This window comes from Stenella coeruleoalba, assembly GCF_951394435.1.
Source record: "Stenella coeruleoalba genome assembly, chromosome: 11".
NCBI classification, from domain to species: Eukaryota; Metazoa; Chordata; class Mammalia; order Artiodactyla; family Delphinidae; genus Stenella; species Stenella coeruleoalba.
The window spans coordinates 47,821,606-47,838,583 of NC_137157.1; the positions used below are offsets into that span (position 1 = coordinate 47,821,606).

The 16,978-nt window shown below is 42.1% G+C and overlaps 1 protein-coding gene across 1 annotated transcript in view; it reads left to right on the forward strand.

Moving 5' to 3' along the window:
- The window catches only part of CPM (carboxypeptidase M), an 84,860-nt gene that overhangs the window by 33,647 nt on the left and 34,235 nt on the right, over positions 1–16,978 (forward strand). Inside the window, exon 3 of the mRNA XM_079936624.1 lies at positions 8,855–8,952. Within this exon, the coding sequence (XP_079792750.1) occupies positions 8,855–8,952 (98 nt within the window). The remainder of the gene's footprint in view (positions 1–8,854; positions 8,953–16,978) is intronic.

Genomic DNA, 16,978 nt, shown 5'->3' on the forward strand with positions numbered 1-16,978 from the left:
AGGAATGCAAGGGATTTCTGTGCATTAATTTTGTATCCTGCAACTTTACCAAATTCATTGATTAGCTCTAGTAGTTTTCTGGTGGCATCTTTAGGATTCTCTATGTATAGTATCATGTCATCTGCAAACAGTGACAGTTTTACTTCTTCTTTTCCAATTTGTATTCCTTTTATTTCTTTTTCTTTTCTGATTGCCATGGCTAAGACTTCCAAAACTATGTTGAATAATAGTGGTGAGAGTGGACATCCTTGTCCTGTTCCTGATCTTAGAGGAAATGCTTTCAGTTTTTCACCATTGAGAATGATGTTTTCTGTGGGTTTGTTATATATGGCCTTTATTATGTTGAAGTAGGTTCCCTCTGTGCCCACTTCCTGGAGAGTTTTTGTCATAAATGGGTGTTGAATTTTGTCAAAAGCTTTTTCTGCATCTATTGAGATGATCATACGGTTTTTATTCTTCAATTTGTTAATATGCTGTATCACATTGATTGATTTGCATATATTGAAGAATCCTTGCATCCCTGGGTTAAACCCCACTTGGTCATGGTGTATGATCCTTTTAATGTATTGTTGGATTCTGTTTGCTAGTATTTTGTTGAGGTATTTTGCCTCTATATTCATTCGTGATATTGCTCTGTAATTTTCTTTTTTTGTAGTATCTTTGTCTGGTTTTGGTATCAGGGTGATGGTGGCCTCATAAAATGAGTTTGGGAGTGTTCCTTCCTCTGCGATTTTTTGGAAGAGGTTGAGTAGGGTGGGTGTTAGCTCTTCTCTAAATGTTTGATATAATTCACCTGTGAAGCCATCTGGTGCTGGACTTTTGTTTGTTGGAAGATTTTTAATCACAGTTTCAATTTCATTACTTGTGATTGGTCTGTTCATGTTTTCTATTTCTTCCTGGTTCTGTCTTGGAAGGTCATACCTTTCTAAGAATTTGTCCATTTCTTCCAGGTTGTCCATTTTATTGCCATAGAATTGCTTGTAGTAATCTCTTTGGATGCTTTGTATTTCTGTGGTGTCTGTTGTTAACTTCTCCTTTTTCATTTCTAATTTTATTGATTTGAGTCCTCTACTTCTTTTTCTTGATGAGTGTGGCTAATGGTTTATCAGTTTTGTTTATCTTCTCAAAGAACCAGCTTTTAGTTTTATTGATCTTTGCCATTGTTTTCTTTGATTCTATTTCATTTATTTCTGCTCTGATCTTGACGATTTCTTTCCTTCTGCTAACTTTGGGTTTTGTTTGTTCTTCTTTCTCTAGTTCCTTTAGGTGTAATATTGGATTTGCTTATTTGAGATTCTTCCTGTTTCTTGAGGTAGGCTTGTATAGCTATAAACTTCCCTCTTAGAACTGCTTTTGCTGCATCCCATAGGTTTTGGATCATCGTGTTTTCATTGTCATTTGTCTCTAGGTATTTTTTGATTTCTGCTTTGATTTCTTCAGTGATCTCTTGGTTATTTAGTAATGTATTGTTTAGCCTCCATGTGTTTTTGTTTTTTATGTTTTTTTCCCTGTAATTGATTTCTAATCTCATAGTACTGTGGTCAGAAAAGATGCTTGATATGATTTCAATTTTCTTAAATTTACTGAGGCTTGATTTGTGACCCAAGATATGATCTATCCTGGAGAATGTTCTGTGTGCATTTGAGAAGAAAGTATAATCTGCTGGTGTTGGATGGAATGTTCTATAAATATCAATTAAATCTGTCTGGTCTATTATGTCATTTAAACCTTGTGTTTCCTTATTAATGTTCTCTTTGGATGATCTGTCCATTGGTGTAAGTGAGGTGTTAAAGTCCCCCACTATTATTTTGTTACTGTCGATTTCCTCTTTTATAACTGTTAGCAGTTGCCTTATGTATTGAGGTGCTCCTATGTTGGAGGCATATATATTTATATTGTTATATTTATGCAATTTAAATTGCATATATACTTATATGTTAGATTGTTGATCCCTTGACCATTATGTAGTGTCCTTCCTTGTCTCTTCTAACATTCTTTATTTTAAAGTCTATTTTATCTGATATGAGTATAGCTACTCCAGCTTTCTTTTGATTTCCATTTGCATGGAATATCTTTTTCCATCCCCTCACTTTCAGTCTGTATGTGTCCCTAGGTCTGAAGTGGGTCTCTTGTAGACAGCATATAGATGGGTCTTATTTTTGTATCCATTCAGCAAGCCTGTGTCTTTTGGTTGGAGCATTTAATCCATTCACGTTTGAGGTAATTATCGATACGTATATTCCTATGACAATTTTCTTAATTGTTTTGGGTTTGTTTTTGTACCTCCTTTTCTTCTCGTGTTTCCCACTTAGAGAAGTTCCTTTAGCATTTGTTGTCGAGCTGGTTTGGTGGTGCTGAATTCTCTTAGCTTTTGCTTGTTTGTAAGGTTTTTGATTTCTCCATTGAATCTGAATGAGATCCTTGCCGGGTAGAGTAATCTTGGTTGTAGCTTCTTCCTTTCATCACTTTAAGTATATCATGCCACTCCCTCTTGGCTTGTAGAGTTTCTGCTGAGAAATCAGCTGTTAACCTTAAGGGAGTTCCCTTGTATGTTATTTGTCGTCTTTCCGTTGCTGCTTTCAATAATTTTTCTTTGTCTTTAATTTTTGCCAGTTTGATTACTATGTGTCTCGGTGTGTTTCTCCTTGGGTTTATCCTGTTTGGGACTCTCTGCATTTCCTGCCCTTGGGTGGCTATTTCCTTTCCCATGTTAGGGAAGTTTTCGACTGTAATCTCTTCAAATATTTTCTTAGGTCCTTTCTCTCTCTCTTCTCCTTCTGGGACCCCTATAACGTGAATGTTGTTGCGTTTAATATTGTCCCCAAGGTCTCTTAGACTGTCTTCATTTCTTTTCATTCTTTTTTCTTTATTCTGTTCCACAGCAGTGAATTCCACCATTCTGTCTTCCAGGTCACTTATCCGTCCTTCTGCCTCAGTTATTCTGCTATTGATTCCTTCTAGTGTTTTTTTTTCATTTCAGTTATTGTATTGTTCATCTCTGTTTGTTTGTTCTTTAATTCTTCTAGATCTTTGTTAAACATTTCTTGCATCTTCTCGATCTTTGCCTCCATTCTTTCTCCGAGGTGCTGGATCATCTTCACTATCATTATTCTGAATTCTTTTTCTGGAAGATTGCCTATCTCCACTTCATTTAGTTGTTTTTCTCGGGTTTTATCTTTTTCCTTTATCTGGTCCATAGCCCTCTGCCTTTTCATCTTGTCTGTCTTTCAGTGAATGTGGTTTTTGTTCCACACAGGCTGCAGGATTGTAGTTCTTCTTGCTTCTGCTGTCTGCCCTCTGGTGGATGAGGCTATCTAAGAGCCTTGTGCAAGGTTCCTGATGGGCGGGACTGCCTTGCCTGTAGTTTCTGAATAGAGAGCAGTTCAGGGACAAACTGGTACATCAGTTGGCAAACCAATTTGAGATTTGCATACCAAAGGGAGCAGATGATAGCTTTAACTTCTCAAACCATCCTCATAGGATCCTGTCAACCTCCTCCTTCCTTTTCCAATTCTCCCAAGGGGAGGCAGAAAAAATCTCAACACCAGAAATGGGACATGGCAAGCTTGGGACACAGGTTCACATTTCTCTGATATTTTCCATCTCTTAGGTGACTGAAGCAGTGCTGCATAGTGGTTAAGAACAGAGCTGGCTCTGAATAGACTGTCCTGCACCATGCCTTGTTACTTTGGTTCTCAAACTTTAGCGTGCGTGAAGATCCCCTGGAGAGCTTGTTAAGACACAAACTGCTGGTTCTCCCCCTGAGAGTCTCTGACTCAACACCTAGGGGTGGAGCCTGAGAATGTGCATTTCTAACAAGTTCCGAGGTGACACTGATGATGGTGGTCCTGGGACTACACGTTGAGAACCATGGCCTTATGAGCTTCCCTAAGATGGCATCCACCTGTGTGAAAGGATAATCTTTGTGCCTACCACTGTGGTTTCAGGGCTAAGTGAATATATGTAAAATGTCTGAGCTGTGAGTTCTACTACCATGCAAGCACAGCCAAACTGGAGACTTTTGTCCCTGTTTTGTTTGCGTCTGTTTTGTTTTTGTCGTGAGCCACTTAGCAGGAACCTCTTCCTCCACCTCCAAGCCCAAGGACACATGACTTTGGAGACTGAGTGTTTAACCTGACTGCAGTCATTGCAGTTTTTCAGCTCTTCTGGGACATTATTTGAAATAGGGCTTTGCGTGCTGTGTTCAGCTTCTTGTGTGTGTGGTAATGGGAGCATACCTAAGTGAGACTGAAGTTTTGGTGTCAGATCATTGGCTTCTTTTTAGAGAAGGCAGGAGGAATTCGCCAGCCTTACATCAGCCTTGCCAATGGAGTTGTTATTCCCACTATGTACGAGGTCACAAACTCATGCATTGAGAAAGCTCTCCCAAGGTTTGACTTAGGTCCAAGGGTAATTGTAAGGACACAAAGAGAAATATGGAAGTCTAGGAAACAACTGATCCATCTCCCTGGAGATCAGAGCCTGGTGGGTGGGATAATGAATACAACCAGCCTCATCGACACTGCAGCTCTGCTCCTGGGACCGGGCCACCCACGCAGCGTCTCCGCTTCTCTCTGGGCATGTCCCGCTGAAACTCTGGAAGTAGAGAGAGTCTGATGGGGTCGTTATGCCAACACTCAGTATGGACCGTCCCTGTAGGGTAGCCCTCGATTCGGGTGTCTTGCTCTGGCTCAATCGTCAAAGCCAGGTAGCAGCCTGGAGCTTGCTCCAGGCGCAAATTAGGGCAGCGCCATGCTGAAGGAACTGCCGGGGAACTTTCCACCCAGGGTGGGGTTGGCCCTGGACTACCTAGTACTTTCAGGGAGATTGAGGCAGCCTGGTGTCATCAGAAGAACACAGATATTGGAATCAGACAGACCTGAGTTTGAACCCTGGTTCTTCCACTTAAATCAATGAATTGTGCATATCACCCACCACACAGAGGTATTGTAAAGATCAAGTATTATAAAGTGCGCAGCGTAGTGCCCGGCACGGTCTCTGAACTTAATAAATGATAAGATTTGGTATTTTACTTTTTAAAAATTGGAAAGACGGAAAAGTGAGGGGAAAAAAAAAGTACTTGGCTTTATCATCCTATCACTTAGCCCCTTATTACTGACAACGTGCAGTTTTCAGTTCTTGTAGGGACTCACCCATTATTTCATTTAAGGCTTTATGTGCTTTGGATCTGTTTTCTTCCATGGTATTTTTTTACTGAACAGTCTGTTTTATACGGTTGTAGTTAAATAATTATGCATTCTGATTTCTTTCACATGATAAAGTATTTTTACATTATAAATTCTGTACGTAATTTGAGTGGACATGCTGTAATTTACATAAAATTACTTAGAGTTGGACACCTAACGATGGAACATTGGTTGAATAAATGGTGCTGCATTTGTGTAATAAAATACTAAGCAGCCATTTATAAAGAATGTAGTCAAAGTCTATTTGTTAATATAGAAACATGTTCATGATTATATGGAAAATGAGATGATTTTGCCTCAAGATCCACTGCCTCCCAAATCTATCTGGATATTCACTGCCTCAAGATCAGCAGCTTTCAAACTTCAGTGGGCCTCAGAATCACCAAGGGAGCCTGTTAAGTGCAGGTTTGGGGCCCTCCCCCTAGACTTTGATTTAGGAGATGGGGATCAGGGATTGGTGCTTTTCCAAGGATCCCGGCAATTCTGATGTGGGAATGACACTCCCCGCATTTCTACCTGTTGAAGCTGTACTGCATTTACCAAGCTTCTCCTTCTACTTTCTCCTGAATGCCTAGAGCGTTGTTTCCTTGCCTCGTGGATCTTTGTGAAGCCTTCTGAATTGTAAGACTTTTCCTGGTCCTACAAGCAAACTCAGTTGGGCACCATGTCACATCCCTGGGCTTTGTGTCAAGCTCTGAGTGGGTTCCTGGATATAGATACTGAAATCCTGGCATCCAGGTTTTGTTTACTTTGTAGTGAAGAGAAAGTGGCCGAGCATTTCAGAACTCTTGAGCACACCTGGTATTAGCAGGAACTTTGAGGAATAAAGGCAGCCTGTCCAACCTTGGCAGAAAAAAATCTTATTTAGATTACCCTCACCTTGGCAATCAAGCTGTGAAAAGTCAATAGTTTGTCCTTTGTGCATTTACTCTGGTCTAAGCCAGAGATCAGTGTTTGTTTCAGAGGCTGGTTAAAAAACTTCAAGAGGCTTGTCATTCCTGGTGAATATCTCCAGGATTTCATTCTCAGACTTCGTGCCATGGAGGTTATTCAAGGGAAGTTTCTCATCTTGCGGTTTACTTAGGGGCCATTCGAGCCAAAATTGAGATTGAGTTACCACCCAAGTTCTTCTTCACTTAGGTTTTATTTTGATTTCCCTCCTTCCTTAAACCAAATAATATTGGATAGCCATGTCGAGTCAGGTTTTTCTTGTCTTACACTATCCTTTATCTTACAGATCAGCTGTTGCAAATGCAGACTTAGAAATATAACAACTAGTAAACATTATGTTGAGATGATGCTGAATTTTTTCCCTTGTCTGTGAGGGAACTAGGCCATAGTCTGTACAAATCTGTGGTTATTCTAGGTTTAAAAGCATTAATAGCTACAGAAAAGAATTCCCCAGTAGGAAACTAAAGAGCCAGGATTAATAGAAAAAAAGCTCAGAAAAACCTCTCCCTTGCTTCACGTGAAGATATTAACTTGGTAGATTTGAAGCCCTAGATGACATGAGAATTGGTACTATTGGGGGATGAAAGGTTCTGGTTGGTGCAGCGGTTCTGGCAGGAAATCACGTGACTCACTCGGAGTCATTCTTCAGAACTCGGTTTAGAAGGCAGCTCTAAACCCCTGCATCTGTAAAGCTTTATGTGATCCCACTCCTTGGAAAAAGTTCCTCGTTTATTCTACAGCCACAGCAGTACCTTATACACACTCTAAGGTCGTATATGTCACAGGCTAGTGAAATGATGTTTGCACGCTGCTGTTCTCCACTAGACCAGAAACTCACTGGGCGTAGAGTGTGACTTATTTGTACGGTCTAATCACCTGGTTAAATGCCTGGATATAGTGGTACTAAATAAATGGATGTGTAAATGAATGATGTGAGCGTGCTGCACTGAACAGGTGGCACCAATCAGATAGACTGCCTTTTGGGGGTGTTTTCTGACAATTTCTGCAGTTACTAAATTTAAAGCATCACCCTGTCAAGATGAATTTCCCTATAATTGTTAGAATAAATTAAGAATAAATGGTGAGGGCTTCCCTGGTGACGCAGTGGTTGAGAATCCACCTGCCAATGCAGGGGACACAGGTTCGAGCCCTGGTCCAGGCAGATCCCACATGCCACAGAACAACTAAGCCCATGCATCACAACTACTGAGCCCACGTGCCACAACTGCTGAGGCCTGTGCGCACAGAGCCTGTGCTATGCAGTGGGAGGGGCCACCGCAGTGAGAGGCCCGCGCGCCGCAGCGAGGGGTAGCCCCCACTCACTGCAGCTGGGAAAAAGCCTGCGTGCGGCGGCCAAATCCCAACACAGCCAAAAATAAAATAAATAAAATAAATTTATTTTAAAAGCCCAACAAAAACCGTTCTAAAAAAACAATAAATGATGAAAAAGACAAGTCCAGTATCTGCTTCTCCCTGGATTCCTTATGGCAACTGGGTATTCCCCAGCCCATTGGCCCCCCGCCCCAGGTTGAAGGAGCTGCACCTGAAATTCTGCAGAAATCCGCTCAACGTTAGCCCACGAGCTGCTGTTAAACTCCTTTCCTGGGTACTTGAATTCCGCAGAAGGCTTAGCTGTCACAGATATGTGAACTTTGTATCTAGGTGCTAGATATCAAATAGTTACCCAATCTCTAATTTTAAAGTGTTTGTATTAAAAGAGCCAGATGATTTTAGAATCGAAAGAAACCTCTTCATTTTAGAGATTAGGACACCAACCTTCTTGAGAGACAGGCAGTTTTCGTTAGTGGCAGAAGCCCTAGAGTTGAGTCACATAGGCCAGGATTCAGGTCTTGGCTGTGGGGCTCAAATCACAGCCTCTTACTGGCTGTGTGATCATAAGCAGTTTATTTAATATTTTTTGAAGGTCAGTGTTTTCATTTGTAAAGTCCAGTTAAAAATCCATCTCCCTGGGTCAGGACAAGGGATTGCCTCAGGTAACGTGAACCAGAGATGCAATGGTAACATCTGCCCAGAGCAGATGTTCAACGATCTTGAGTCTCTGTCCTCCCTTGCCCAAATCACACCATTTATGGCAGAGTTAGGACTTGGAAGTTTCCCTTGAGGCATTGTTAGGATGGCTTGTGCTTTCCGGCTTACGTGGCAGGACTCATGCCCATCAAGGACACTCATTGCTGGGGGGCTGTGTTACATGAGCGTTTGAATATGACAAGACTCAGGATTTACTGTAAAAACAGTTTCCCTTCTGAGTCACATATTTTCTTGGTGTTGCTTTCTTCACGTTCCTTGCACTGAGTTACGGCACCCTCCCTATCGACTATCAGTAATAATTTTGTGTAATTGTGTGAACTAGCAAGATCGCTTCTATAAAGCACCAGAAACTCAGAGCAAACTATAGAAACATTTTGGAAAAATAAGATCTACATAGCCTAATAAGTCTTCGATTTAAAAAAGTCACATTCTAGAATAAGAACTTAAATATTTGTGCTAAATTGAAAGGGTTTTGGAAACTAAAAGTGTTTTAAGCAAGGAAGCGTTAGTTACATGAACTGAGGTGGTTGTGAAACATTCGTCAGGTGGGAGAAGCAGCATCATTTGTTCACTGTTCTCATTCTCCCAGAGTTCCTTTGTCACTTCAAAAGACAACTCATTTTTCTATACTCTTCTTCCCTGTAAAGGCAGAAACCTGTGGGTTCTTATTGTGGGACGCTTTCCAAATGAACACAGAATCGGGATTCCAGAATTCAAATACGTGGCAAATATGCATGGAGATGAGGTATGTATATGGCTTGAATATCTGACATGTCACCAGAGAAGCTTCCCCTTGGTCTCTTGTGCTCTGTCTAAATGCAAAGGAAGCAGCAGACACTGTAGCAAAGAATCTGGAAAGGTCTTCTGGTGAGGCCTTCTGAGAGGATTGAAGGAACCAGGTTCCAAAAACCAGCACAGCCATCTGGTTGTTTACCCAGTGCCCTGTGCAGGTAACTGGAACTTTTTTTGTTTGGGGTCTGGAAGAACAACAGTGCCCCAGCTCTGGACTGCCGGCAAGTCCCCGAACTCCTGCCTGTGTTGGTTTTCCCCATCTCCTGCTCAGCATCGAGGTGACCCAGCAGAGGAGCAATATTCTATTTGAACTAAAACAGTCAGATCCCAACTAGCTATCCAGACTCCTAGGAGCTGGCTTTTTGAATGCTTTTGTCGCTTTCTCTTAATCTGACACTTAGCGTTTCCAATGCTTAAGTTGAGAGCAGCGGTCCCCAGCCTTTCTGGCACCAGGGACCGGTTTCATGGAAGACAGTTATTCCACAGACCGGAAGGAGGTGGGGAATGGTTTCGGGATGATTCAAGCGCATTACATTTATTGTGCACTTTATTTCTATTATTATTACATTGTAATATATAATGAAATAATTACACAACTCACCATAATGCTGACAGGAGGTGGAGCTCAGGCAGTAATGCGAGCGATGGGGAGCGGCTGTAAATACAGATGAAGCTTTGCTCGCTTGCCCGCCGCTCACCTCCTGCTGTGCGGCCCGGCTCCTAACAGGCTGCGGACCGGTGCCAGTCCTCGGCCCAGGGTTGGGGGACCCCTGGTTTAGACCATCAAGCTTAGGGCTCTGTCATCCCCATCATTCAACAAACCCTTAAATTCCATCATGATGTCTTGCCTCTTTTCCAACTTACTGGGGATCAACTCTCTTTTTATTTTGTTTTGTTTATGTTATTTATTTTATATTTTGCAAAATACCCTTTACCACACCTGCCTGCCCAGCCATTCTTGCCAGGCATTTGAAGATGCTCCTCTCCATTTCTCACCTTTCTTCCTCAGAGTATTTTGAGAATATGACAACTGCAGGGTCTTCTGTTCCCCAGAACCCCACACAACTGGGCAATACAATGGGAGGGAAAGATAGTGCCCAGTCTTGACAGTAAAGAAAATTGACGTAGGAATATCAAACACACTTAACTTTAAGGAATGTCAAAGAACAGGAATATTCCTATAAGTATAACCTGCTGACTTGCTACGACACTTCCAGGTCTGCAGTAGCGTGGGTGGCATGCACTGCTCGAACGCCGGGCTTCCTGTCCCGGCTTAACCCTCCCCAACCCCAAGCTTTCTAGGAACAGGCTCCACCCGGCATGACACACACACATTCTGCCCTTCCTAGGCACGCTGCTCAACCCGCCCTGGTCCTGCCGAGCCAGGGGACTTCTTGTCACTGGAGCTCAGATGCAAACACTTGCCTTTGAGAGAGTGGTTGGTCTTTGAACCTGATTTGGGGGTGGATGGAAATTACTTTTTTAAGCATAATGGGCTTTGCTCGAAAAGGCTTGATATTGCTGGGAGTCTGACCATAGTTGTTTTTAAACAAAACAACTATTCATGACAGACAGCAGCCCAGACTTCCTTTCTCTTTTGCTATCTAGTCAATTGATCGAGGTCCTGTGGGATCCATTTTTAATGAGACACTGACTCCAGTAGTTTATTTATTGAATTCCTGGCATTTCAGAGGTTGCAGCCTGGTGCTTAGAAGTTAATCCTCTCAGTTGAAACTTCCAAAGAAAAGCAAGCGTCCTTCCTCTCACTCACCCCTGAATTCACTTGTACTTTCCCAAATTTCTGACATCTTGCCTTCCATGTAGTTAATGTAGCCCATCAAATCGGGCTCTCTCATTCACTGTGATTCTTTGAGGAATGCTAAGGACTGAGGTGACTCAGAGGGAAAAGTCCCAGTGTGTTTCGGGTGTGGGAACCTGAAGTCCTGCTATCCCCTGTGTGTCCCAGCTGGTAGCAGTATCTGGCGGCTCTGGGGGCCATTGAGAAACTTATTATCCTGAATTTAGATCTTGTATGTTCTGTCCTCCTGGAGCCACTAGGAGCTGGGGAAAGTGATGGCGTAACCCAGGAGCCAAAGGGTCACTTGGATTAGAAGGTTTAATCACCCTACTCATCCTTCTTCTCTTAGACCTTTTGGAATTGAAAGAGCATTTTCAAGAACCCACTATTAAAAAGCAACATAGATAACATTTGGGGGCAGTAGTTCTTAACCTTTGGTTGGATTCCTTGCTATTCTGGCACAAACTTTGAATGCTGATCTCAGGGTCCATGGATCTTCTAGGAGTTTGTGGCTCTCACGTGGAGAAGCCCAGCAGGGGTCATATGTGTACCGAGTAGTGTGGTGGACAGAATTGACCACGGTATTTTTTAAATGTTTCCTCTTTTCCCTGGACCCCACCTCAGCACCATCAGGAAGACCCAGTTATGTTGATCACACACACCATTTTCCCCCCATGAATTTTCACCTACTTCGTGATGCCTTCTTTTAGAATTGGGTCTTTATTAAATTAAAAATAACCTGTTATTATTACAAAATCAACATACGTACATCTTAGAAGAAATACAAACAAAAAGAAAACATTGTATACTGACCTTCTACAAATTAGGACTGTCGATTCCTTATCATTCATCCTTCCAGATATTTTTGTGTGTGCAGTTGCACCAAATGAGCAATGCTAATTTGCTCTTTGTAACATTTTTCAGTTAATACAAGCTACCCTTGCATGTCAGTAAATGTTTATCCTATCTTTACCTTATATCCCGTGTTCTCGTTTCTCCAGTTGTCCTCAAAATGTCCCCCAAAGTGTCCATTCAAAATTCCGTCCAAGATTATGCATCATATGTGGTTGACATATCCCTTGAATCTCCTTTAATCTAGCATATAAAGAATCTTTTCATGACGCTAGACTTAAGCGAGAACGTTGATCCATTGTGTGTCCTGCAGAACGTCCCTCAGACTGGATTGTTTCCTTCCTTATAATATCATCGATTTTGTGCCTCTCATCCCTCTATTTACTTCAAACTGGAAGTTAAATCTAAAGGTTCGTGGGACTCAGGTGAAACATTTTTGGCTACTGTGTATCTTCGGAATCGCGAAGGTGGGTGACTTTGGCTGGTGCCGAAGGTCCAGGCTAATTAGCCTGGCTACATCTGAAATGCATGAAGCACACTGAGGGGAGCAAAATCTACTTGAAACAGCCCATTTTCAGGTGAGAATTGTTACAAGAGAATGAAGTCAAACCTCTGGTTTTGTATGATATTCCTCTTGTTCTCAGTCACCTTGTCATGAGCTCATGTCCTCACGATGCTGCATCGATCAGGCTGGCAAGTTCCCCTCCATACAGTACTCGCCGACGAGAGAAGAGTAACAGTAACCAACACTTACTGAGCATGGCTACGCTAAGTGCTTTGTGGGCGGCCTTTCTTCTGCTCACTTCTGCAGAAGGCATGTTTGTTAGTGTGTTGACCAGGAAGGGAATGCAGGTTTCTGTTGGTCCTCTGGGCCGGCATCAGAGCCTGAGCAGTGAGCCTTTCCCAGCTATGGCTCTGCCTCCTTGACCCCCTCCACTGCCTTTGGAACGTTCTGTTTTTACTGTTTTCCTTTTTACATATAGATCTATGATCTATCTCAAATTAATTTTTGTTTGGATGGATTCCCAGTTGTTCCAGCCCCGTTTGATTAGAAGATTTGGGCTCGTTCACCGTGTGAAAGCGTAGCAAACTCTTAGAGTAAGACTGGAGTGAGCATCTCCGTGTCACTTTTCTCTGTCCCTGTCTCATGCCTGCTGCCCGCCTCCCCTCCCTGATTGCTGGGGAGTCACACGGGGGAGCCTACGGAAAGAGCACCCGCCGCCCTTGATAAACCTTTGTCACCTGCTGTTCATGCTTTTTCAGAGTGAGGGAGACATTTCTGAGCTTCTAACTTTTCTCACTTTAGTAAGACTAGCAGGTGTTTTCCTGTTTTATCCAGGTTCTTGTTTGTACACACATCAGCGTGTGGAATTGTAGAAGCCCCAGTCCTGGGTGTCATTCACACAGGCTCCTAATCGGCAGTGTGCGCACACCTGACATCCAATCCTTGTTATTCATTGGGAGGGATGAGACCAGAGGTCCCTGGGCGGGGCTCTCTGCCATTCCCCTGCTCCACAAATATTCACATCGTTTGGGAGCGGGGTCTTTGTTCCCCTCGCCCTCCTCCGACACCTCATTCTGCTACTGGCTGGCTTTGTAGTAAACTATTACCTATAATCTAAAATCAGAGCTTTAATGAACGCTGGGACCATCCCCTGGAAATGGAAACATCTAGTACCCTCAGCCTAAATGTGGGTGCAGGAGAGAAGCCTGGAAAATCACTCCTTGCTCCTTCCTCGAGCCCTCCCTGTTCTATGTTTTGTGCCTATCTGCCATCCCATGTTTTAAAATTTTTGCAGGAAAGAAAATCTTATATCTGGGCAATCTCTAGATTGTTAAGACATCTCTAATCCCTGTCTAATGGAAATATCCAAGTGAGGCATGACTATGTGTTTAAAAAGTCAGGTGCCTGGAATTTTAAGCTAATCCAGGAGCAGGCAAAGTGCAGGTGAGAGGTTGGGTCCACAGGTTCCCTTGACTGCAGGGCCCATGGTCTTTAAGTATGGGGGAAGGTATTCAGTCTATGTCTGTTAAGCATAACTGAATTGCCAATTCTGATTCTTTTTTTTTTTCTAGAGTTGTTTTTTTTTAAGCTTCTGTTTCTTAAACATCAATGAATTATTTTTCCTATGATGGTTTATTTGGGTATAGAGTTCTGAAATACCCACATCACACTTAGAATTTCACATTTGGTGGCATTAATTTATAGTTTATTGGATTCCAGTTACATAATGGAAAGGAAAAACATTGCAAAAATATGGATAATAGTGATCATATTTTTCAACCTAAACATAAAGGCTAAATGGTTTTTTGCACACCTTCTAGGTATAAGAGACATTTAGACAGTAGTTTGTATGTCTAAATGTCTACATTTAGAGGGTATTTTAATGTTCTACGTGCACAACAGGACATAATATCCAGGATTGTGCCTATCCTGGAAGATCTTGGGCTGTGTAGTCAACATGCAGTAGAGGTTCCAAACTTACTAAAACAAGACAAAACAAAGCTTGCCACTTCTCAAGCCCTTTATTCCACCACTATCCCAGATGATGACAAAATGTCCTCAGTTACACAGCATGGCTTTGGATAATTATTTCTTTTTGCATTTAGACCAAACTAATCCTTATTCCAGGCGAAGTGTCTAATTCCTTTTAAGCATGTATTAAGTTCCTCATATAATTATCCTCTTTCTCTCCATCTCCCTTTTTTGGTGAGGGTGGGCCGGGGGACCAGGCTGTCGAGTCCTTGGCATGATCGGAATTGCTGGCCCCCAGCCCTGTGAAGTGTGTTCAGTATTGAACGTCCTTGCAATGAACTAACTTGATCATTTATATACCCCCTCTCACTGAGAACCTTAAGTCCTCATGTTTTCAGAAAGTTCCTCCTCAGAATAGTCATGACTTTGTAGTGGATTTGGCAACAGTAGCCAACAATCATTTATTGAGCACATGATATACCTGGAGCTGGGTGAGATACCAGGGCTACACAGGAAGCTGGTTAGGATGCTGCCATCAAACGTTGGATGGTGGAGTTGAGGGGTGGGGGTGGGGGTCAGTCAGGGTCAGTCAGGTCATTGTAATATGTGTGAACACTGTCAGGAGAGCACAGGTGAGGAGTTAAAGGACCGCCTAGGCAGGTCATGGAACCCAGACTAGGGGAGGCCATGGAAAAGTGTGCTAGATAATATTAGGCTAGTATCTGAAGATGAAGGATTTAGCTAGGCATTAAGACAAATGAATTAAGTCTGTAACACACCATGTGGAGCCCCAGAACTGACAGGCTTATTTTCCCCCAGAAGCTGCATTACAGTGTAGCATTTCAAGAACGGACTCCACCATTAGGAGAGCTGAAGTGTTGGTACTACCCTCTAATTCACTCTCGCACAGTACACTACCCAGTTGTGGATTGTTGCTTCAAAATTGTTTTCCAATTGTTCTTAGAAGTGCTAGAACATTGATTTTTATCTATCTAACAAATTCCCACTTGACTGAATTGAAGGAAAACTGATAGAGAATTTCTGCTTTCTGGGTTCTTGCCATCTTTTTTTTTTTAACTTTCTATTTTATACTGGAGTATAGTTGATTAACAATATTGTGTTAGTTTCAGGTGTGCAGCAAAGTGATTCATATACATGTATCTATTCTTCTTCAGATTCTTTTCCCATTTAGGTTGTTAGCATTCCCTGTGCTATGCAGTAGGTCCTTGTTGGTTACCTATTTTAAATGTAGACATGTGTACACATCAATCCCAAACTCCCTGACTATCCCTTCCCCCCCACTCTCCCCCCGGTAACCATAGGTTCCTTCTCTAAGTCTGTGAGTCTGTTTCTGTTTTGTAATAAGTTCATTTGTATCATTTTTTTTTAGATTCTGCATATGAGCGATATTATACAATATTTCTCTTTCTCTTTCTGACTTACTTCACTCAGTATGACAATCTCTAGGTCCATCCTGGGTTCCTGCCATCTTAATGACCGGATGAATTATCAGAGAAAGACTCTAGAAGCTGGTGTGCTCACCCAGCCTTTCAGGCTCTTCATTAGGGATTCTTTCATTAAGTCCACACTCTCACAAAAGGAGCTAAATGAAAGGCTGGTTAAGCTAACGGAAACAGTTTTGACCATTCTTTTTTAAAATTTTAGTCTCTCTAAGGTTTCATATTCAAAGACTTAATTTTAAACGAAGGGAGGTCTATACATAAAACATGAATGAGTGTTTGAGACATTTATATTAAGGTTGAGAAGAATTAACTTGAATAATATGTGGCATAAATTTGCTGTTACAGAGACAGGAAAATATGGCCCAAGAAAACAAGAGGACTTTGTTTAACTCCCTCTGAAATTGCATCTGTTTACCTCACCATTTTTTTTTAATTATCTAACTCTTAATTGGTTCTTTATCATACTTCCAAGATTTTTCTTTCACCCTCTGCAGTTACGAACTTGTGGTTTGTTTTGGAATATGGAGACAAACAGAAAACACCTTGGTCACACATTCGTTACCTTGAAAGAATCATGATTTTATTGTTTTTGTAAAAATAACATAGGTTTCTTTAATTTAAAAAGCAATACTAGAAAAATAAGAGGAAATAAAAACTATTCAGAATACTATCGCTCAGAAATCACCATGATTAGTATTTGCCAGATGCTATTCTAGACATCTATATATCTCTACAGTAATAGAATGAGAGGAATCAAAAGGATATAAAATGAAATGTGTGTCATATTATACGTGTTATCTTTAAATAAGAAGTATGAGATTTAACTTTACTTGAATTTAACAGAATAGAACTGAAGTGAAATGAAAATAATTGGTGAACTTGGTATTTTCTCAAAATAAGAAATTATCAGGGCTTCCCTGGTGGCGCAGTGGTTGAGAGTCCGCCTGCCAGTGCAGGGGACGCGGGTTCGTGCCCCGGTCCAGGAGGATCCCACGTGCTGCGGAGCTGCTGGGCCCGTGAGCCATGGCCACAGAGCCTGTGCGTCCGGAGCCTGTGCTCCACGGCGGGAGAGGCCACAACAGTGAGAGGCCCGCGTACAGCAAAAAAAAAAAAAAAAAAAAAAAAAGCAAAATAAGAAATTATCAGAAGATTCTTCTAAAGTCAAAAAATTAGGAAAAACTTTGGGCTTCCCTGGTGGCGCAGTGGTTGAGAATCTGCTTGCTAATGCAGGAGACACAGGTTCAAGCCCTGGTCTGGGAAGATCCCACATGCCGCGGAGCAACTAGGCCCGTGAGCCACAACTACTGAGCCTGCGCGCCTGGAGCCTGTGCTCTGCAACAAGAGAGGCCGCAATAGTGAGAGGCCTGCGCACTGCGATGAAGAGTGGCCT